Here is a 23,278-nt window from a genome sequence, read left to right as displayed (position 1 = left end):
GGTTAGCTCCTTTCTTGTCATTATTCCTTCTTAAAGAAAAGATGGAGCTTCTGAGAAATTAGCTGGGTCAGAGGTTCATTGCAGAAGTTGGATGTGGAAATGCATGAGTCATCCTTCAGTCTCATTTCCAGTTCAAGCAGTGAGAATTGTGCAGTGCTGAACCTACTGTCAGACATTCTCAAACAAGCCACAAATGTAGTGCTATCCAGCCTGTCCTTGACCGTGTCCTGAGTGCTATTGACTGCTTACAGCAGCTCACTTCAAGATTTCCCAAGGCAAAGCATTAAATGCCAAAATGAAATTACCTAGAAAATGCTAGGAAGCATCAAGATAAAACTGACTGGCTGCATAGCTCAGAACAACAGTAAAAAGCTCAAAAAGGCTGTGAAAGTCCCCTCAGGAATCTCTGAATATGTCACTTTCAAATGTAAGATTGAAATATAACTCATCTATTGCCACATGACACATGAGCTGTGCCTTCACTTCCATTATTGTGTCTTGCATGGACACATTACTGTGTCTCGCAGGGAAGTCCTGCCTCTATCTACAGAAGTGGTGGTATCAAATAACATCAATGCTAGTGGTTCCAGTAATGTCAAGGAATGGCTAGATTTCAAGGTAAATGACAAAAATATATGACATTGGGATGGGGGAAAGGTAGAGAGCCTGAATAGCCATATTGCTGGCTCAGTGCTGTGTGAAGTGCACTAGGATGCCCTTCTGCCAAGACAGGTATCTGTCAGAGGAGAGCTGTTTGTTATGAAGATAAATTCTGCTGTCCCAGTTGAATGATAAGCACTGTTAGGATGTAGCATCGTGTGGGCGTCTTTGCTCCCTTCAGCATTCTCACCCAGCCTGAGACAGAGTCTCATTATCATTTATGCAGCATGAGCCATAATTTGATGTGTTCACTGTTTAATGCAAAGCATTTCCCCTTGTACAATAAAAGCACTTGATTTCATTTTGTTCATCAATGTATCATGCAGTTAATTCATCCCTGCTTATTATATCCTGAGCTTGCATGTCATGGACTCAAGGGACTTAGGAATTACCTCATGGATATGAAAACAATGAGAGCTATGACTGACATTATGCATTTGTATGTCTCTCACACCTGTGTGATCTGGGGTTGCTTGTTTTTTATTTCTACTTTGTGCTGGTGTACTTTGTAAATTGCCTCTCTGTGTAACCCACTGTCTCTCTTCCCTTCTCCTGGTTTAATGAAGCAACACAACATGGTGAGGAGGAGAAGCAGCAAGTTAAAGAAGGCCTGCAGGGAGAAGCAGGTTACCCAGGAGACTGGATACAGAGATTTTTGTGACTAGAAGACTGCTCCATGTGAGTTCAGCTTATTGCAACCAATACCCAGCAATTAGCTGCTTTATGCAAAATCTGTTGTTTTTTAAAATCGATTGGTTTGCCTTGTGCAGACTGAGTAAAAGCCTAATACACAGCTGGATCCCCCCTGACAGCATAAAAGTGAGGCTCATAAGGCAGAAATGCTTTCCTTTGCATTTTCAGGACACTGTACCCTTGGTGTGTAAGATGATAGCAATTCCATAGGTTAATTCCATAGAGTTAAGACAATTGCTCCTGCTGTCCTTATCTGGCCCCTGGAGGTGGAGACAAGCTCACCTCTCATACTTCTGCCCTTCTTCCCCTCTCTAGGGGTTTAGTCTGAAGACAACTAAAGGCTGCAGCTGACACCAGTATCTCTGAATTTTGCCCCTGGCTATGGAGTTGAGAGCAGTGGAGGCACCACCTCAGCACAAATGCATATATATTAGCCACAGAGCCTTTCTGAATAAGTAGTGAGGAAGGGCATATAGAAGTTGCTTGGCTCTACAAACTCCCTTTTAAATCCCAGTGGGAAATCAGCAAACAGAATCATTATCTGTATTGGAGGGGAAACTGAAGGCATTTTGTAATGCTGGTGAAAAGCCTCCTCCTGCAATTGCACTGCAAAACAGACTATGGCAAGGTGATTTGGGGAGTGGAGAGGGTCACATTAATGTGGTGTCCTGACAAATGCACTTGGAAGTCCTTCCCAATCTCAGCAGCAACGAGCTGCTCCTCTGATTTTCTAACTAAAGCTTTGAGATATCATTAAGAGACCACTCTTCAAGGTTCACTGGCACTCCAGAAAACGAACTGACACACCAGAAGTGGTTTTATGGAGCACAGATGCTCACTCAGAACATTCCAAGAAAACAACAGCCCTCGGGTTTTTTTCTAATAAAAAAATATGAAAGCAATGTTTTTTCCAGGCTTCATGTAGCAGAGAATGACTGGCATGGATGTGAACAATTTGGTATAGCACGGGTTTCAAATTGAAGCACTTTCACACACTGCGAATTTACAATGGGGTAATTACTGGGGGAGGGAAGGAAGAGAGGGAGTTTCAATAAAACACCTCCAAGCAAAAATGAATGCAGACTATTACAGGCCTGAGACAGAATAATTCCCAAGTGTTTTAATTTGTGCTTCCACTTTTTGCCTTTCTTGCAGTCATCATTTTGCAACTACCAGCAACATGCCTGAGATTCAACAGCATTTGCAGAGCAGTCAGCTGCTGAAATGATTATGTCAAATCAGCATGCTGTTCTCTCTTTTCCATGTTTAATGATTCTCACCCTTAGAGAAGCAGCTTAAGGTGATGCATAACCTTTGGACTCTCAGAGGCTACTAACAGCAGTAGGTGTAGAACAGGACTTTGCGTGGGACTTTGTTACTCACCTTTCTTGCACACATGCTCTGTGATTAACTTCAGGAATTATTGCACAGAGTCCTGCTATGGCTGGTTTGGGCCTAGTCCAAAGTCCTTTCAAGACAATAGACAATCTTGCAAGAGTTCTGACTTAAATTCTCTGGGGGCAGCAGAGAAGCTGAGCTTGTGTGAATTCTTAATTTGAGTTTCTTAAACAATCAGTTGAGAAGAACGTATAAATCAAGTCTTGTTTGACACTTGTTCAGACTTCTCTCTTGTTCAGACTTAATGCCCTCAAAGGCAAAACTGTTACTGACAGCACTCTGACTACGAGATACTGGGAAGAAAGGGGAAAGCTGCTAAAAGTGACCCATGATGGGGATGCTCTGCAGCTGCTGTCATGCCTTTGAGACCGCACAGAGTGGCACTAAGAAGCTTTGCTGTGCTCACAAGTTCGACTTGTACAAATGTTGCTCTGGGGTTTTATATCACAGGCTGCTCTTGCATTCCACACCTTTGCACGTTATTTACTCAACAGCTTTCCTTTGCACTGCACTTGTGAAGTCAGTAGTTGATCTGGCTGACCCATAATTCAGGCTGATTCTTTCCATGCTGCTGTGGCTATGCAGCATGTGCCTGTACCACTGCTCAGCCTTCCTGCTCCACCTCTGCAACACCACAGCTTGACTCAGCAGGAATGCGTGCTGGTCACCGGCTCTCTTTCTGAAACTCCAATGTGAGCAATCAATCCAGTAATTTGTAAATTGCATCAGTAAACTTGACTGATAATAGTTAACTGAATTTTCACTGACCTTAACTAATCCCACCAATTAAGGATAATGTTTTCTTTATATTCAGAGTTAATAGCAGACTGAAGGCTGAAAAAGCAAGAACTGAAGGAGAAAGTCTCCTTTTAGAGTCTAAAAGCTCTGACAAAATTCAGACTTGCTTGTATTTCACATGATATGCAACACAGTCTTGCCTAAAATACTGTCCATGATCCTACAAGGATCCCATTTGTAGAGTAAGAGGCAAGGAATACCTGCATCACCAAGGATAAAGACCCCTGCAAAATTTCCTTCTCGCTTTCAGTTGCACTGTTCCCCCCAGATCTTGGCTGCTACACTAAAAAGCAGTGTGATATCAAATCTGGTTTTGATAGTGCCTGTGCATGTGGTTCTCATCAGTGTCACAAAGACCAGAGGCTGAGAGCTCTGCAATTGAATGTGATCAATTAGGAGCCTTTTTTCCCTTTATGCTTCCACTGACAATGGCACTGGCAGCACCACCCACTATTCCCATCTGGGCTGAAGGAGGGGTTGCATTGCTCTCCCTGGGTTAATAAATTGAATCCTTGCTGCTATGGCATCGAACTGAAGGCAAACCACCTTTCTTTATTTCTGTCTTTTGTGCTAAGACTGTCATGCTGTAAACAGAAATCTAAACAGCTACATCCAACTCTGTGGTAGGTTTTGCCTAAGTGGTCCCATACAAATTCCTCCTTTAGCAGGTGTGCACAGGTTAGAAGTGACAATTGTATTCACAGCATTTCTCTGTGGCCACGAGTGGGCACTCGTATTAGAGATGTAAAGTGTAACTCACAGTCTTTGAGTGAATACACAATGCAAAGTGGCACCACAGCATAAACAGGATTGCAAATTGGAGTTTTGACTAGCTGAATGGAACATAGGGGGTTTAGGGAAGCTGTGTAAAGAGGATTCTGCCCACAGCACCACGATTAGTATTTCTGTTCCTAAAGAAAGTGCTATACATCTTCAGGCTCTTGGATATAAAAAGCTTCATAGCTGCCTCCCCTCAGAAGTCAGAGTGTTGGGGTGTTAGCAGTAGCAAAGAACATCTTCACCAGCTACCACTACTCCAGGTTAACACAGGTAGCCTTTGTTGCTCCAATGTATCACTGAAGCCAGTAATTAAATATTAATATAAAGACGTTTAAAACATCTGGCTGGCTACATTAGGTAGAAACAATTATCTCCAATTTGAGTGAGAATACAGGCAACCTTGGGCAGAGAAATTTTTCTACCAGTGGCACAATTGTTCTGTGTGACTACCTCAAGTCATCAGTGTTACCTGCTGACCAATTTCCTTATAGGCTTTTCTGGCTCCTTGGGTGCAGTCAAAAAGCAGAAGAGTTGCACAAAGGATATCTATCATATCTTTATTTACAGATCACAGAAACACACATGCAACATGTCACAGGTTTTACTACAATGGAACAGCCTGTCCCTATCTCCTGTTACCAAAAACTTTATTTTTGGCTCCCTAGGAAAACTATCACTTCCCCAGAAAGCTCCTAAAAATAATCATTAAAAATAACAGACCTGGCAGGATAGATAGATAGATGAGTGAGAGCTACAGGTTGGGATGTCTTGCCACATCCTCGCAGAAACCAGGTGGTTCTCTGCAAGCAAGAAAGGAAGGAAGGATGGAGTGGGATAGGATGGTCCCAAAGATGGCAGGTCCCAAGATGAAGTGGTAGTGTGTAACAGCTAAGCAATATGTCTTGGGCAGTGGAAAAGGGAGAGAGCAAGAGGTCTGACAGAGGGTCCTCTCTCACCTAGGCAGGCAGCTGATAAATTTCCCATCTTTGATTCCACTTGGATGCTACAAATTTGCTCTTCTCTAGGAACTTCCAGTCCTTCAGGAGGATCTGTCTACCTTTATTCTTAAGCAATAATTAAGGGGTAAAGTTTAAGCTCATATCCCCTTGGCCCTGAAGGATCTTCCACATCTTGCCTCTCTTGAGAGAAGATGCAACTGCAGAGCCTTTTCCTGCCAGGACCATCAGAATGGGAGTCATGATCATTGCTTGCTCACTAGGAGAGGGGGACTCAAATCAGTGGCAGGAATGTGCTGAAGGAAGGGACGGGGAGTACAGTCCTGCTATGGAAAAGGCTGATACCACTGTATTTATAATGAACACGAGTTTCAGTCTAGCTGGGACCTGGCATGTTCAGAGCCTGCAGCTTCCATCATTTGCTCAGCTTTTTCCTCTAATTCTCACTGCTAGGTAGAAACAGTTTGACCCCAGCTCCTGACCATACAGGCAGGAGTCCCACCCTCCTAAACATTAATGAAAGATCCCTGCTCTCCATTGGCTGATTCAGGCTCCACACAGCGCCCCTTCCTCCGGGTCACTCTTCGGTTCCGGTGGAATTTGGCATAACAGCGTAGCCCTATGGAAAAGACAGACGTGTAGAAGTGAGGAGGGACCAGGGCTCCCTACAGCAGTAACACCAACTCTGCCTCAGATACTGCTGCACTGGGGACAGTCCCAGTGCTGTGTCAAATAGGGTGGGAGAGAAATGCCTCACACAGACAAGGCATATTGCTCTCTGGGCACTGGCGTCCTGTTTGGCTCACTGTTCTCATTTGGATTCATTGTTCAGTCAGGTTTCACTGGATTCTTGAAATACCAATGAATTATTCCAATTGTTTCCAGTGATTTTATGGAAGCCCTGCTTGGTTTCCCCCTATTACTTCCCATTACTGTCTAAGTAATCTCTCCACTGGGAAATTACTATAGACTTAATGTGCAGCAGCAAGGACTAGGGACCTCCCCTTGCTATTTATTTCCCTGAAGCTTCAAGAGAGAAGGGAAGAGACATTGAAGTGTTATTACTGGGAGGTCTGATCCAAAGCCCACTGCTCATTTCCTTTAATTTCTGTTTTAGGTGCTCAGTGTGCAGGGGCTGAAGGAAGCTAGCTAATATAGCATGGGTGAGTATGAAGGGGAAAAAATGCATTTTATTTGTAAAAACCATGAGTACATATTCTCCCATGGCAGTGGAAGGTAATGGGAGCCTCTGGTCATGGTAACTACTTGGTTTCTGGCTCCAAGAGGTTGATTTTATGGTGTTTCTTGTCTGACTTTGTTACACCAGAATGTGTAGTTAGTTGGGCCAGACAGGGTATAGCTTGTGGGTAAATAATTCTCATGAAAACCCTGCTTTTCAGGAGTGCAGAATCTTATAATTTGGCTTGGCAGGAGCTGATTTGATCATTTTAGAAACTGCAGCTCTTTTAACTTCTAGAGCAGGCAGCAGAGGATTTATAGCTTTTGTAATAAGACAGCTCAAAACTTTCCTTGGTTGTACACTGGAGATCCAGATGATGTCACATAGCAGTCCTTTGGAATTATGCCCCTGGGCTGCATCGAGACCAGCTTCTTTAAAAAGCTGGGTTTGTGCCCCTCATTACCAATCACCCCAGGGCAAACTGGCCTCCTAAAAGGGGAGCATGCAAGATCAGAGCTCTACTCTTATCTAAGCCTCTTGTCTGTCTTACCTGGATCTTCCCTCTCTGGGGATCTTTTTATGCTACACAGGATGCACATTTGCTGTCAACCTAAAACTAGCTTAAGGATAAAGCAGGGCCTGGGGCAGCCTCATTAAGGATTGCAGAAACATGTTTCTAGGCTAATCTATCAGAAGGTCATCTCTGATTAGGACCTTGTGGTGTTACACAACACGCCCAAGGTGAAGACTATCATTTAACATTGCAACTCCAGGAAAGCTGCCAATTTAACTGGGTAAAAAGTAGGCAAACAGCCTGGGTACCTAATGCAGGTCACAAAACTTGGCAAACAGAGTTTTGTTATGGCAGGCAAGACTCAGTGCCTGGAGCTGATCCTGAACATGTTTGGACTAGAAGAGTGCCTTTTAACACTTTCACAATGCACCTGCCTAGGAAAGGCTGCTGTGGATTCTTCAGAAATAGTTTTAAGAAACAAAAACCTGAGTCCTTCCCACATCTACTAAATTGCTACAAGCTTAGTTGAAATTAACTTGGGAAAGTCATGTTAGGCACAAGGTCATACAAAACAGTGTTTTCATAGTCTGTGATACTTGAAAGTACCACTGAAATGTTAATATACTGTGGCTTCTTCTGTTAGGTTGGTAGACATCAGGATCTTTGTTTTCAAGAGAGAAAAGATATCCTAGAAGACCCAATAGTCACACTGTGAGTCAGTGGCAGAGAGAGGCTAAGATCAGGAAAGTTTGGCTCCTGCTTTTGCATACGAACCACTATTCCAAGTCAACAAAGTCGAGGGGTGTCTTGGGAACGGTTTATATCCCATAACCATGTTTGCTTTTGTTTATGTTTTGTGTCCAGCATGGTCACTGCCTCCCCAGCTCCAGGAATATCATGATGGGTGAGGGGCAGCCTGGGATCCTGTGAGGATCCCAAGGGGCTGCACTTCCTTCCAGTGGGGGTGATTGGCTCGGTGGCCATGCAGTAGGGTGGGTCTGCCCTGAGATTCTGTTGCCCTGTGGTTTTTTCCTTTTTCTTTTTTTTCCCTCTTTGTTTTTTTTTTTTTTTTTCCTTTGGCACTGTGACTAGGGCTTGCTGGCTTGCTCCTCTGCCACTTAGGAGCCCAGAGTCGGTGTGTGCTGTGCCAGGACCCCAGCTGGGCACTCCTCACCAGTGATCTGTGCCAAGCAGCTTTCCCCCATCCAGCCCCTGCAGTTTCTTGCTACTGCTTTGGCCATTTTGCTACACTTTAGCCCAACTCCCAGCGTCCACCAAGACCCCCCCACTGCTTCTGCTTCTGCCACTGCTTGGGGCTTAGTGCTGCAATTCAATTTGCCACCCCAGGGGATCTGCTTGCCTCTGCCGTTCCGTCCTGCGGCTCCGAGGTTCCTGCTGCAGTCCCTTTTACCACCCAGAGGGGCTCTGGGACCAGCTGCCCCCCGTGAGTTTGCAGCGGGAGCCCCTTTTCTCTTCCCCTCGCTGGTGTGGCCGCCAGAGCCGCGTGAGGGAGGCGGCCGGAGCCGCCACAGCGCCCCCTGCAGCCGCGGGGGAATCATCGCACCCGCCTGCCCGGCCGGGAGCCAGCAGCGCCCCTGGCGGCCGTGCCCGGAACTGCACCGTGGGGAAGGAGCCTGCGGCGGGAGAGGGCCGCGCTTGGGTCTGGTTTGGTTTGTTGTTGCTGCCACCGTTGTGGTTTGTTTGTCTTGCTATACATATATACACTAGTAAGGAACTGTTATTACTTTCCTTATATCTTTGCCTGAAAGTCCTGTAATTTCAAAGCTATAATAATTTGGAGAGAAGGGGTTCATATTTTCCATTGCAAGGGAGGTTCCCGCCTTCCTTAGCAGATACCTGTCTTTTAAACCAAGATGGGGAGCAAAGAGCTGGACTCACCTTCAGTGCACATACAGTCATCATAACACTTGTTGTTAAGGCCTCGATTGTGTGGTTTGCAGAGGTGTTCACGTAAGTCACAGCAAGAGCCTGCAACACAGGACCAGGGGTCAGCACAGCTCAGGTATCCCCTTACCTGTAGCCCTTACCTGTAGGGCTACTGACACCCATGACAACTCCATCATACAGACATCATCTGGTCCCACAACACACCTAGAGAGCCTCTGCCCTTCCCTTGCATACCACTTCCTATCACTAGTAGAAATTGGAATTCATGTCTTAAAACCTGGCCTAGATTTCAAACATCCCATGTTTGGAGAAATGACTCTGCCAAGCTGATCCTGACCTGGGAGGCAGTCAAGGTGGTGATCACATGGCTCTCCTTCAGCTGTCGTGGTTTCATTTCCACTGTTGGGGCTCTTACTGCGGCGTTTTTCTATGGAAAAAAAAGATGCTGATAGAAAATTTCATGCTAGTGTTTTCATTTTGGAGAATATATTTTTCCAGGGTAAAATCAGCCTCAAATTTCAAGAGTTTGAACTCTAAACCTTCATAGTCTAATCTTCTCCCTATTTCTCCACTCTCCATTTGTCATTTTTCCTCTGCCCTCCAAATATGCATCCAAAATGAGAAACATTCTGAAACTGAGCACAAACCTCAATCAGCATTATGCTGCTTCTCTCTTCCCCCACCACTATGATCTCACGTCCTTCAGCACATCTATGAATACTAACTATAGGCAAGCCTTACAGGATGGCTTTTGGGAAAGAGGATAGGGAGGTTTAGCACCTTTCTTTTTAGCAGATGGCCACATTTCTGGTTTGAGATCCTCATAATCGGTCCAGTCAAAGAGTGCCATATCCAAGGTGGGCATCACATCCCCATCTTGCCTGAGGCGGGCCTGCAAACCACAAATAAACCAGACAGACAATGGATTACACTTCTGTAGAGACACAGAAGTCTTTGCACTGAAATCTTTTACATTAAAAAGGCATTATGGTTCCCCCTCCCCTCCTCCACTCCTGTCTTATCCACTGGGGATTCCTGACATCTCATTTTCAAACGCTAAGAACTTTCCCTTGTTGAGGCTGAAGCCAAGAGGGAAATTTCCACTGCTTCTGTGTGAGAACAAAAAGTGAGCAATGAGCATTAGGACATGCTGGCTCTTCAGTCAAGTGCTCCTACTGTCTCTCTGGTCCTTGAAACTCAGTTGGATAGCTGAGGGAGAGGCAAGGCTTGGAGGTACAGAACAGTTCCCAGCTGTCTCTTTACCTGTGACCGTGGTGAAGTGGCTGGAAGAACAGGAGGCTCTTCTGTGGAAACAGCTGTGTCCAGTGCAGCAATGAGGAGCATGGTGGGAGTCAGACTTGTAGCTTCCTCTGCCTGAAGATTTTGAAACTGTTCTTCAGAGCTTTTGGGTTTCTTGTACAGGGAGCTTGGCCCAGCATCAGGAGTCTTCCCTGCAGAGGGCAACAGGTACAGTGGCATTACCTTTCTCATCCCTTTTCTCTGTGTGACAGATTTGAGTCAAAGGAATTCATGTTTCATCCAGTCGCCGACCACTGTTCCATGATCCTGAGCTGCTGTTTTAGACCACTGTATAACAGAGTAATGAGCTATTACAGTGAGAACTCAGGTCCAGAGTATATGCAGCTTGATTTTTTGCATGCTTAAGACATACAAAATCACATCTCCCTGAAGATAATGTCTATCTCTTGTTTAAGAAGTAAAACATGTTTTTTTCTGGTCTCAAAAGTACTGTACTCAGGTACTCAAAATGTACCAGTTTAATCATTTTTAAACCAACAGATTAAGCTATTGCAAATACCTGTGAATACATTATTATTTGATTTCAGTAGTGAGTTATTTCAATTTAGCTCAAGTCAGGACTTACCTAACTTGAAATTGTCTTCACAGATATGTCCCTCTTCTTCATAAGTATTAATTTAAATATAGACCTTATGTTAACCTCAAGAAATAATGTTTGTAGTCTGCAAATATTGCTTCAAACCATCTTTCTTGCATGCTCTTTTATATTGCTAACACAAGTTGTTTAGTCAGTCCTCTGAAAAAACAATAGAGCTCTTCTTACTGAGGCAGGGAGGAGTGTAGGATGGAACTCAAGGACGTGACACCCAGCTTGTCAAATAGTGTATTTAGATTGACACAAATTGCCTCGCTTTAACAGAACTCAAGGTTTACCACACTGAGCTCATACCACAGAAACACACACCCACAACTTGACCTGCAAAAGAAAGCAGTCCCAGTCGAAACCAAGCAACATTTTAAAGTTATCGGTGCAATTTCACATATGCAAAATCGGAATTTTTTTATCACTCTTGTTCAGCATAAACATAGAAGAGTACAAGCTCTGGTGAGAAGAAACTGGTCTTCAAAGAAAAATAAGGGGGTTGTGTTTTTTCTAATTCTCATCAGTCAGTGATTTGAAGTCAGTGGAGAGATTGAGCATGGCTTGGACATACTTGTTCCTAAATTGGGCCATTTGCTAAAAAGGAAAATAAAAACAAAAAAGCAGACCACCCTAAAACAGCCCCCCAAGTCTTAGGGTCTCTCAGAGCTCCCCCTGTAAGACAAATTAGGTCATTTTCACAAAATTGAAGCCAGCACTAAAATTCTGGTTCTGCAGTTCTCCTTTTTTCTTGTGCCTCTTTTGTTTGGCAGATTTTTCCCCAGAGCAGGCACACACTCCACACCCTCCATGCACCCATGTGGCTCCACCACAGCTGCGTCTCTTGCCCTCACACAAGAGATGCTCATTTCCAGTGACACAACAGCCCCAGCTTCCCGTGGAGCTCAAATACCTTGGTGATGTTTGAGTCTGTCCCTGCGGCTATGTCGACGATGTTCTCGATGTTCTCGGTTCTGCTTCTTTCCTTTCTCAGAGCCTGGGGACTGGTTTTCCCTCTCAGGATACGACAATTCAAACCTCAGGAACACGTCCTTATTCTGTTTCAGGGCTGCTGGCTGTCCCTCTGCCCCCAGTTCTTCCACAGCTGAAGCTCCACTGCCCATCTTGAGGGTCTCTTCCCCAGCAGGCTGCCCTCTTGAAGGCATGGTATGGACCCTCTCCTTCTTGGCCAAGCGTTGCCTGTGATGGCGCCCAGTTCTGGGCTGCTGCAGCCACATCTCTTGGTTTTGAAGGTGGTTGTTGTTCTCTGGGGCATTTTTGAGCTTTGTGCCAGGGTTCAGGGAGATTGCAAGACTGATGTCAGAAAGAACCAGCACACACAGGAAAAGGAAAGAAGAGAAGGTGGAAGAAGTTTCCATAATCATGGGTGCTCTGTCTCACCTGCAGTTAAAAAAGGGAAAAAAAAAAACAACCAACACTTAGTAACTGTAAAGACCATCAAGATTCAGTCCTAGGACACTTAGATATAAACCATTATGGTGTCCTGAGGTGAAAGCAAGTTATCCCCTCTTTGCTTATTTCCTCTTCTCCCAGCCCTGGTTACCGCAGCTGAGACACATGTGCAGGGCCCGCAGGGCTGAGAGGTCCCAGTTTCATGTGCAAATGAGGCCATCAATCAGTAGGACACTTCCCTTTGATTCCTCACTAGCCCCCCTACCCTCCTATTCACAGCCCACCATCTGAGGGGCTGGGGGGGGCGGGGAAGCTGGCTCCTGCCCACAGCTCTTAAGCCTGGCACACTACCAGCTGCCAGGTTGGCATCCTGGGCTAGGGGCACTGGCCCCTCCTCACAGCTGGTTTTCTTGCAATGAAGATGTCAAAATGAACAGAACTGGAGGCAGATGGTCGCCACACAGGACCAGTAACAGCCCTGAGCAGCTCAAGACAGACTTCCACACGTGCTTGCATACTGCTTCAGGGTGGCGGAAATTGGTCAAAGAAAGAAAAATCACTGCAGATTTTGTGCTGATACCCCATGGCATAGCAGGGAAATAAAAAGGCTGTCAGCAGAGCGGGGGATGCTGGTCTAAAGGACCAAGGGGCAGAGATGCAGACTGAGGTTTCCTTAGCTTGTCCCACTTTCCCTCCTTGATCCTGCACATGTAACCAGGCAAGGCTGTCACTGGGAGGGTAATTTAAGTCCCAAGAACATCGAGACAAAGTTCCACTGAGTCCACCAGCGCAGTGGTGGCAGACTGTTATCATTCATTCTGCTTCACTGTCATATTTTTGAGGGTCTTCTTTCATCTTTATGTTTGTGTTACAAGACATGGCTTTGGGACGTTGTGGCTTTGTGCTCTGCACAAGTCAGAGCATTCTCAAATTAAGTTATTCAGTCGTTCTCCCCTGTCCTTTCCCACAAAATGGGGGAAGGAATTTGCAGCATTTCTAGTGCAGCTTTTCCAGACTGCCCCTGTCTCTCGGAAGCATGAAGACAGGCTTAAAAACAGAGTTCCCTGGGATACTGACTGCCAGAAAACCAGGCCTGTGCTTACATTTGAGAAATACTGTCACAGAGTTACAGCTACAGCTTTTCACTCAACCTCATCTCAGTCTTTTCTGCACTTCAGCCCTTGGCTGCACCTGGTTTCCATCTGTTCACCAGGAAAACCACTTTGCTGCTTAATCACAAGGGCTCATACTCCCTCCTCCAGGTGATTTTCTGCTCGACCAGTGTGTTGATTTGGCACAGCCTGGTTTTTGGCAGCAGGGAGGGGGCCTCTGGGGTAGCTTCGGTAAGAAGCTGCTAGAAGCTTCCGCCATGTCCGACAGAGCCAATCTCTGATGGCTCTGAAGATGGACGTGCTGCTGGCCCAATTAGAGAGGCTGCTAACAGCTCTGTGATGTTTAAGAAGAAAATCAAAACAGCGCAGGAGCAGTTTCTCCAGGGCTGGCGAGGCGCCGGGGCCATCTCGGCCCGGCCCGTGGCCAGCCTTGCCTGCCTGCTCGCCCCTGGCAGCCGCGCGCGGGCAGAAGGGCAGGGCCGGCGGCAGCGGCTTCTCCTTCCCGGGCCTGCACGAAGAGAGGCGTTCAACAGCGCCCGCGCCACGGGGCCGCCACCGCCCGCGCCGCGGCAGCGCAAACACGGCGAGGACTCCCAGGGCGGAACCCGGCTGAGATCCACGGCTCGGCGACGCGAGGTCCTGCGAGAAGTTGTGAATTGGTGCCACTTGTTGGCAACGAGCAGCAGCTTTCTTCTAGTCAGAGAAGAGGAGGAAATGGCATGTGAGGGAAAACAACATGGCGACACCAAGGACAGTGGAAGAAAAGGAAGGGAAGGAGGTGCTCCAAGCGTTGGAACCGAGGTTCCTCTGCAAGCTGCAGTGAGGACCATGGTAAAACAAACTGTCCCCTTGGAATACATGAAGTCCACGGGGCATGCAGAGATCCACTCACAGCCCATGGGAAAAGTGCTCACATAGAGTGGGTGGATGGCAGAGAAAGCTGTGATCCAGCAGGACACCAGAACAGAGAGAGAGAGGGGCCCTGCTGACAGAGAGAGAGAAAGGGGGCCCTGCTCCCAAACTAGAGCAGCCTGTCCTTCGAGGACTGCGCCCCGTGGATGAGTGACCCACACCACAACAGTTTTGGGATGACTGTTGCCTGTGGGAGGGAGCCCATGGCAGAGGAGACTCCTGTCCCTGAGCAAACAGAACAAGACCTCGAGTGACAAACTGACCAAATCCCCCATGCCCTGTCTCCCTGTGCTGTTGGTGGGAAAGAGGGAAGGGCTGAGGAGGGGAAAAGGTGTTTTAAAGGCTTCTTTTACTTCTCATCATCCTCTTCTGACTTTGTTAATAATAAATTCACCTTATACCTTTAAATTTGAACCTGTCTTGCCCTTAGAGTGTTTTCTTCACAGTCCTTATCTCAATCTCAATTAAATGTGTTAATTTTTTTCCCTTTCCTCTGCCCAACTATAGCATAAGTGGGTGAGCAAACAACTTTTGTGGGTGCCTGGCATTTGGCCAGTATCAAACCATGACACCAGCCATTGTAACCTGTGAAGGGCAGCAGGTAGCAGCCTTTCTGGCCAATTCTGACTCCAGTTTTTGTGAAGGTGACAGAAGATATGCTAGGAGTAGCTTGGGCTCTTCCTTTTCCCTTTTCTTTCAGCCTGAGAGACAGATATGGAAAATTTTGAGTCAGTGAAAACTTTGCCATCACAGCAGCGTAGCATCCTGGAGTTAAGAGAGAGATGCCTTCATCCTGTTAATTGAAAAATCCCTGCTTATGCACTTGCCAGCCAATCCTGCCTTTCCAAGATTCCTCTCTGTTGCTGTTCATAGCCTGGGAACATGTTTTCAGTTCAGCCATTCCCTGGGAAGAGGAAGGCAGCACAGGGGCCTTCTTTTCATGCAGTTTTTAAAAAGCAGGTCTTTCTACTGGCCATAAAAGACAATAAACTGTTCCTTGAGGATTGATTTAGGAGGCACTGGCAAGCTCACTTGCAAAGGCATAGCACTAAAAATACTATTTTATTGGCAGCTACCTGGAACAAAGGAAAACCAGGCTGACAGCTAAATCTATTAAAAAAAAATTTGAAGATCCTCTTCTTCAAAACTACTAGAACAAATAGCAACACACAGCTCTGCATGGGATCATTTGCTTTTTCCCCAGACCACGTGGCCTTTGCTTTTTTCCTGGGATTTTCTCTTTAAGAACTAGAGCGAACCAGATGGATTAAGACATCACTCAGAACAATTCAAAGACCTATAAAGAGCATCTTACTTTTCATCTGTAGGCAAAATACCAAGAGGAGAGAACAAGTGCAAAGAGAATGCAAGGGTGTCTCCAATCTCACTCTCACAGACACAGCCCTTTGATGGTGAATCTGACAGACACATTCTGATTTTCAGTGGGAGCTGGGAGGCAGCTAAATGCTGCAGGGCAGTTAAAGAGAAGGTCTGCTTCAAAGCATAGGGGGCGTTTATTTAAGCTGCCCAGCTGTCTTGTTGGCATGAACCAGGATGAAAATGCAGGTAGAAGCACAGATTGCCTCATCTCTGCACTGGCAGAGCGGGCAGTTGACGTGCTGTGTTACTGTCGCTGGGAATCTTGCATTAATAATGTGGATTACCTGCATTACCTGACAACCTGTGCTACACTATTGTCAGGGGAGATCTGAGCTGTTTGCTAAACCAAACCAGTGCATGGACATGTTTTGGGTTAATGCAACGCTGCTGTGCTAGAGGCAAAGCAGTCCCAGCCTTCTCCTAACCACTTGTTTCCATGTCCTGATCTATCTTTAATTCCAGAAACCTCTCTGTACCTCCTTCATTTTTCTTTCCCTTTAGAATTCACACTTAAAAAAGATAGCTAGATAACGGCATCCCTGGTTCTCAGTACTCAGGCTCCTCAATGGCTGAGCCCCAAAATAAACTTCACCCTCTTTCCTAGTAGGACCAGAGTCCACAAAAGAATCCCATGCTAGCCCTGTGCTCACTGATGTGACAGCAAGGTTCTCACCCTGCTGAAGCAGCCTGCAAAGGATGAAATTCTGCCTGAGACACACACCAGGCAGAAAGAAGTCTGGCCTTTTGTAAGGAGTTGCCTTTCCTAAATTGCTATAAACAAACACACATGTTACAACAAAGCCCAGAATCCATTGTCTTCTTAAGGTTCATATCTTAATAACGGAAATAGATGGAGTATTTGCCATGTTAAGCTGCCCCTGTAGTTCTTCACAACACCAGACCTACATCCTTGTTGCTCCACCCCTCTTCCTGCACTGCCTTATAGACCCTCAGGATTCCAAGCCACCTGAGGTAGCAAATCTGCCTCTCACGTGAACATATGTACAGCAAAGAGCTGCCCAGAGTATAGACTCTGGGCTGGGAAGTGAATTGCAGTGCTGTTTTCCAGCCACAATTTCTGATCCATTTTGGGTTAGTGTGGATGGTTACAATCCCTTAAGTGAAATTGAGGGGGGTTGCATCTTGGATAACTTTCCCTGTGGGAAGTCTTCTCTGGACTCACTAATATAATTGCTATTTCTCTGCTCTCTGCTCATAACCCTGCAAGGCAGCTATGCACTGAGCAGGTACATGGAAATTCACCCATGTTTTTCTGCTATAAATACAGTTGTGTCACCTTGGCTCCGAAATAGACTCTGAAACTGTCCCTGGTATATTTGGTTTGTATTTGACAAAATAGGAACATTAGATCATCTACATTCATGCACATATCTCTCTTAAAACATGATATCTGACAGTCCTAGCTTTAACTTCTCACATTTCTTCATGTCACAGCCAAGAGGAACAAAACCCTTGAACTGAGAGACTGTCAAGATCTTTGATGCGTTTAGTACGCTCAAGGGCTGAACCAAGCTGGACCCAAGAACGTGTGCTGGGCTAGATTTCTTTTTGGCTCTGATAAGCTCAGACTTTGGCAGACGTGTGTAAAGATTTCCTGGACTCCAGACAAGCCCAATCTGCAGCCATACACAAAGTGTATGGGCATCTGCATGGGTGTTGTGTGTATGTGCCTGTGTGGCAGGGATGACAGACAATAAACCCAGCTCTGTGTGCCAGGCTCCCTGTAAATAAGAAGCCATGGGGTGATGGATGGGCTTGAGAAGGCCTGGAGCAGAATGGATGGGGTAGGCTCTATGGTGGCTGACATGCAGAGATCTGGCTGGAGCCATGAGGATGGCATTGTGCAAATAAATGAGATTTGACTTCCCTGCTGGGTCTCTTTCCATCTGTTTTTCTGTTTCTGGAGGCAAATGCTGGGAAGGTTCATAAACAGTCTGCCAAGAGACTTTCCCATTTCTAAAAGCTCAATCACAGCTTTTTAGGGTCTCCCAAAGCAGGCAGGTAATATTTGCCCTTGTCTTTTCCTCTCCAGGGCAAAAGTATTAACATTTTTATTCTTTTCAACATTTCCTGTATACTAGATTTGTAAAGAATTTCAATTGTTTTTGCAGTTGTCCCAGACATCCTTGGGATGATAGAACAGCTCCCTGCCTTTTAGGTTTCCTGCTTCCATCATCACCATTCCTCTCTATCTTGCCTTTCATACTTACAGGACTCCAAAGTTTCTTTGTCCCTCCTGACTGTGATGTAAGACATTTCCTCTCTGCAGATATTCAGGCTACCTGAACACCCCCCCAACTTTGCCCTTTGAAACATCTGGTTCCTTTACCTGTGCTGTTTTCTCTCACTTTTGCTATCCCCAGACACCACTCCAGAATAGAAAGGGCCAAATTCAGTAATATACCAATTGCATTAATGGCAGGAGAGACAGGACATAAGGATTCAGGCTTGCAAGGTATTAAGTAGTAGTTGAAGCTACCCCTGTACCTTCACAAAGCCTCTCCCTGGGGCAATTTGTATCCAGTGACCACTTGAAACTTGATTCATTCAACATTAGTTGTATGGCTGGAGCTGGGACTCCCCTCACCCACCAGCTCTGGCTGACAGCCTGTGCTCTACTCTTCTGATCAGGACAGAAATCATCTATCCTGCACAACCCAGGGAACTCCCTCTCCTGCAGCCCAGGCTTGTGAGCTGCCTGAGTCCCTGCTGAGCTCCAGCACCCCGGTTTTGGTCGACACTGGACACCTTCAAGTCAACACATGCCCCTAGCCAAGCTGTGCCACTCTTTCTCCTGAGCCTAGCCCAACCTGCCCTGAGAGCTTCCCAGCACATCTGCCAGGGACAGGTCAGCCCAGCAAGGCGCTGCATTGAAGGGTAAGAGGAGCCCATGAATGAATATGCAGTACCCTCTGCTCTGCTTCCCTCTGGGACTTCACAGTGTGGCTGACGCAGCCATCACAGGCGACCTGCTATCCAACAGAGTCTACTCTACCCAATAAAGAGACTAAAACAGCACTGAGCCTGAGGTTCACATCCAGGATATAGTTGCTTGCTGTCAGCATGGCAGAGAAGACTCTTCAGTTTCATGCGCAATGCCCGGTGACAAAGGGGACACAGTCAATAGGAAAGGTCATTGCTCACCCAGCTGGAAAGTACTCGCCAGTGTTACAGGGAAGAATGGGGCAGATTTGCCCTGATCTTCGCTGGGAGGGAGACATGGATGTGTCTCGACTGGCAAAACAGTTAGGCTGCGCTTTCAACATTCTTCCTTGCGTGACATTCTCACTTTGAACTGTATGTAAAGAATTAACACCTCCTTCTTCAAGGGAGAGGACATGGGAATACAAAACCACTTCCATTAAACCCTCCAGCTGACAGAAAACTTCAGGTGTGAATTGGATAAGTGTCACTTAAATTCTATGTGATTAATTACTAGCTGCAATAAGCCATTAACTGATGCCAAGTTGATTTAATTCAGAAATGAGACCACACTTTTATCAACAGAGGAAGAACACACAAGCTGCGGGTACCCAGGGGCTCGGTGCACGGCAGTGCACAGTTCTGTAAACACAATGACTCGGTGGGAAAAGCTTCCGTCACCTCGCGGCACCTCTGGCTCGGAGCCGGGACGTACCCCTGGGGTGCGCGAGGGGCTCAGGCCCTGAGAGAGGGACAGTGCCTCTGTCCGAGGCGACTTTGCTTCCAAGAGCGATCTGAGGAGGAAGCTTGCAGGAGTGACCCACAGTGAGCCCGTACCGCACATCCCTGCGAGGCACACGGCGCAGGGCACGGAGGCGACCTGTGTGGCAGAGCCGCGGCGGAGCGGTGGAGTCGGGAGCCCGCTCCCCAGCACGGGTGACAATAGGTCTGGCCGAAGGCACCGCGCCCCGGCACCGGCGCTGTCCGAGCTCTCTGCTCGCTCGCACCGCTGAGCGATGCCGCCGTAACCGGAGCTCCGCTCGCATCCCGACGGCGGCAGAGCGGGGATTCCCGTCAGTCCATGTCTTTGTCTCCTCCGGGGCGCACGGAAAGTGGGAAGGTGTTCCCCACTCCTCCCCAGTCCCTGCGACAGCAGAGGGGAATCAGCTCGGCGGAGCATCCCCCCCTGGCCCCGGGGCGGGGTGAGCACGGCGCGAGCAGCGCTGCCTACCTGTCCGAAGGTCCCGATCTGGCGGAGCCTGGCAGGCGGGGCAGGGCAAGGCAGAGCTGTGCGAGCGGCGGAGGGGAGGCAGGTCTGCGGGGGGCAAGGGGTGTTCAAACCCGAAAGGAGAGGAGGAGGGGGAGGAGGAAGAGGAGGAGGAGACAGGGGGAAGGCAGTGGGGGAATGTGGAGAGGAATCGGGGACATGGGGAATCCCGGGGGACTGGGGTGCATGGTGCCGGAGGAGGTGGGGCTGGGAGGGGCGGAGGGGCTCTGGGCGTGCGGGGGTCGCAGGGGGAGTGCAGGGGCATGCCAGGGGAGCGGGGTGCGGGGCTGCCCGGCGCTAAGGAGGAGGTGGGTGCGAGAGCGCAGGGTGCTGGCGGCAGCAGCGGTCCTTGCCCCGGGCACAGGCGGGACAGACAAAGGCCGGAGACAAAGGCGTGGCAGCCCGGAGGGGCGGGGAGCGGGTGAGCCGGTGAGCCCCGGTGAGCCGGTGGCAGCCCGGTGCGGCGGGCTCCGCTCTCCCCGGGGTTCTCCCGCATTATGGTCACGGGCAGGGAGACCCGCTGGTGGCTCAGCGTGCCCCGCTCCCCGCACCGAGCCCGCGGCCCCGCCGTGACGGGGGAGCTGCGGCGGTGCCGGGACCCCGCGGGGGCAGCGGGACCAGCCCCGCGCCCGCTCCTCCCGCCCGCCGGGGGGCGCCCGCCGCCCCCGCCCTGACGTCACCGCAGGCGCGGGCACGGCCTCCCGCGCTGGGCGGCCGTGAGGGGCGGCGGGCCCGGTAGGGAGCGGGGGGATCGCCGGTGCGGGAAGGAACAGCGGGCGGGGGACACCGGGCCGGGGAGGAGCACTGGGCGGACACGGGGTCGGGGGGAGACGCGGGGACAGGTGGCCGTGCTGCGGCGGGGCCCTGGGCGGCAGTGGGGGCGGCGGGCCGTGCGAGGAGCCTGGTTGCGGGAGGGAGCAGCGGCGAACGGGCGGTTCCCGGGCTCGGAGCGCCGAGGAGAGGCAGTGCCGTGCGCTGGGAGGGAGCGGGGCGCTCGAGGGATCTGTGCCCATCCGCCCTCCCCTCTGCGCGGCCGTGGAGACACCGGAGAGGGCGAGGGAGCGGCGGTGACGGGGAGCCCGGGCGCGGGCAGGGCACGTCCGGGCTGCTCTGGGCGAGTGCGGGAGCTCTGGTCATAGGGCGGTGGGCTGTACTTAGGTGATATGCCCCATCCCCGGAAATCTCCAGGGCCAGGTTGGATGGAGTTTGTATCAGCCTGGGATGGTGGAGGGTGGCCCTGCCTCTGGCAGGGTGTTGTAATAAGATGAGCTTTAAGGTCCTTCCCAACCCAAACTGTGCCGTGATTCCATGATTTCCCAGCCTGCACAGTCCTTGAGTGTGTAGTGCCTGGTTCCTACTTCGTGACTGCGTGGAAAGGTGGATCCCTTGGGTTGCTTGGGCGTCTCTTTAAGAAGGAGTAAAGTTTAAGTGAGGATGTGAACCTCTAAAAAACACAGATTGTTTATGATACTCTGTAGATCTTTTGTACTAATTTGAGAGCCACTGAGGCTGGGGTGCTAGAGAGATGCTCAACTATCTTAATTTTATTTAGTGTAGCAGATCACTGATATTCCAGGAAGTCCTTGTATACAGTTATACTTGTATAACTCTGTTTTAAAACCTGGGGATGAAAGTAGCTTCCTGTTTTGTGCAGGTTGAACTAATTCTTCATAGGTCTGAAAAACAGCTTGAAAATCAGCGTCTAAAGAGCTTATTGGAACATCTGTGGTTTGTCAAAAGTCTTTGTAGAACACCTGAGTTACTGGTGGAGCCAGGGTGCTCCAGAGGCATATAAAGACCTCTACAGTTCACGAATGGTGCTGCTGTTAGTGGTTAGAATTTGTTGGCTTGCAGAGAGTGTGGATAAAATAATTAAACAAAATAAAGTTTCTAATAGATAATTATGTACACCATGGCTTAAATTGTGTAAGGCATGGAATCTCCTATGCAGGGAAAGCTGTTGGGAAGCTGAACTCCAGCATCTGCTGTTCAACTGTTGGCACATGAAAGTCAATTTGTCACAATAACATGCTGCCCTTTGTTGCTCACAAATTTCAGGCTCCCCAGGGATGTAGTCACAGCCCAAGCCTGTCAGAGTTCAAGGAGCAGTTGAATGATGCTCTAAGTCACATAGTTTAGTTTTAGGTGGTCCTGTGAGGAGCAGGGAGTTGAACTCCACGATCCTTATGGGTGCCTTCCAACCTGAGGAATTCCATAATCCTGTGTCACAAAGTTGACTTAATTATGCAGCTCTGCAGGGTTTGGGTTCCTTGCAGACTGCAGAGAGAAACACAGAAGTTGTTGGCAGTGGCAGCAGATGAGAACCTGTGTGATGGTGTGTCAGTGGAAGATGTAGCTCCAAGCTTGGACAAGCAATGGTTCGTGGTGGTGTTAGAATAAACCCAAAACCCTGAGAAGTTCTTGTGTTATAGTAAGAGATAGGGCTTAGAAAAGGCAAGTACTATGAAGCTTTAAAAAAAGTGTTTCTTGTGTTACTAAAAAGTATTTGTCTGAACTTTCCTGTATCCCAGAAAGGGAGAGAGACTGGAAACCCCAGGAATTAAATTATTAATAATCTTTCATCCTGAGGTGTGAGCACTGGTTTGTGCACTGCTGGTAATCCCTGAGGACGTGCTGTGCTTATGGGGGGTGCTCATACCTTTCACTGTGGGCTCGCAGGGTCTTCTGGTGTACAGCTCCATGAACTGACTGGATGAATACTACAGGAGCCAGAGGATAACCATTCCTTTTGTGGTTACTTCCAGGGTCTGGGGACGATGACGACTCTCACACGGCAGGACCTTAACTTTGGGCAAGGTAATGTGTTGTACTAAGCTGCAACTGGTGTCCTTGTGAGGCTCCTCTTGGGTACTGAGCTTGGGGGAGTGTTGTAGGGTTGCTCTGTCCCTAAACTTTCTGCACCTAAGAGGAGGCAGGTGAAATTTATGCAAGAAAAAAAAAAAACCTGTAAAAAAAGGTCCCCTGATTCTATGGTATTGCTCTACTTTCCCACACCCTATTCCAGCATCCTTTACTTCTGTTTTTCAGTTGTTGCAGATGTTCTTTCAGAATTCCTGGAAGTGGCTGTTCACCTCATCTTGTATGTCAGAGAAGTTTACCCTATTGGGATCTTTCAGAAGAGGAAAAAATACAATGTACCTGTCCAGGTAGGAGATTTTCCTGGAAGCTGACAGCCACATGGACAAGCAAAATAGCAAGGATCAATCAACACTCACCAGAACAAACTTACACTCTGGAAGTGACTGTTTAATGTACAGATTTATTTTTGAGGAGAGCTTAGTTCCTGTCATAAGAGGAGCAGCCCCGTAGCTGAGGATACAGCAAGTGCTCATGGGACAAGCAGGCCATGGATAACAGCAGTAGAAGGCTGCCCCAGCTCTGTGCAGTGAGGTAACAGGAAAGCAGTTTACTAAGAAGTAGAGATGGTTGGAGTATGCTATTCC

General features: G+C 48.1%; 2 protein-coding genes across 5 annotated transcripts in view; one reads left to right on the top strand and one right to left on the bottom strand.

Annotated features, from left to right (window-relative positions):
- The window catches only part of MAD2L2 (mitotic arrest deficient 2 like 2), a 38,800-nt gene that overhangs the window by 11,897 nt on the left and 3,625 nt on the right, over positions 1-23,278 (top strand). For 2 of the 3 annotated variants that reach the window (XM_053962769.1, XM_053962767.1), the window contains 4 exons: positions 1,227-1,338; positions 6,403-6,448; positions 22,580-22,631; positions 22,863-22,981. In XM_053962769.1, coding sequence (XP_053818744.1) covers positions 22,592-22,631; positions 22,863-22,981 — 159 coding nt within the window. In that variant the 5' untranslated portion in view covers positions 1,227-1,338; positions 6,403-6,448; positions 22,580-22,591. Of the gene's footprint in view, positions 1-1,226; positions 1,339-6,402; positions 6,449-20,483; positions 20,550-22,579; positions 22,632-22,862; positions 22,982-23,278 lie in introns of those variants that run through there. The other variant, XM_053962768.1, reaches the window with a different exon arrangement.
- Positions 4,873-19,865, bottom strand: DRAXIN (dorsal inhibitory axon guidance protein). 2 transcript variants are annotated; one of them, XM_053962764.1, is made up of 7 exons: positions 19,779-19,865; positions 11,701-12,188; positions 10,151-10,338; positions 9,668-9,779; positions 9,225-9,314; positions 8,879-8,968; positions 4,873-5,904 (listed from the first exon to the last, which is right to left on the bottom strand). In XM_053962764.1, exons 2-7 carry the CDS (start codon positions 12,170-12,172, stop codon positions 5,792-5,794), a joined length of 1,065 nt encoding a protein of 354 aa, XP_053818739.1. In that variant the 5' UTR covers positions 12,173-12,188; positions 19,779-19,865; the 3' UTR covers positions 4,873-5,791. The 2 variants fall into 2 exon arrangements, with proteins under 2 accessions (XP_053818739.1, XP_053818740.1); XM_053962765.1 differs by lacking the exon at positions 19,779-19,865 and adding an exon at positions 19,385-19,405.

The sequence above is a fragment of the Vidua chalybeata genome, chromosome 22, assembly GCF_026979565.1.
Source record: "Vidua chalybeata isolate OUT-0048 chromosome 22, bVidCha1 merged haplotype, whole genome shotgun sequence".
Taxonomy (NCBI): Eukaryota; Metazoa; Chordata; class Aves; order Passeriformes; family Viduidae; genus Vidua; species Vidua chalybeata.
The sequence above is the reverse complement of the archived record's forward strand: the minus strand, read 5'-3'. Positions and strand labels throughout refer to the sequence as shown.

What these genes read in the sequence shown, in the direction of transcription:
- DRAXIN (XM_053962764.1), bottom strand. Translation starts at nt 12,172, where the DNA reads ATGATTATGGAAACTTCTTCCACCTTCTCTTCTTTCCTTTTCCTGTGT. An exon ending in CAGACTCAAACATCACCAAG is followed by an intron (nt 10,339 to 11,700) that starts GTATTTGAGCTC and finishes TGCCCTCTGCAG; the next exon opens with GGAAGACTCCTGATGCTGGG. An exon ending in CCACCTTGACTGCCTCCCAG is followed by an intron (nt 8,969 to 9,224) that starts GTCAGGATCAGC and finishes CCTGTGTTGCAG; the next exon opens with GCTCTTGCTGTGACTTACGT.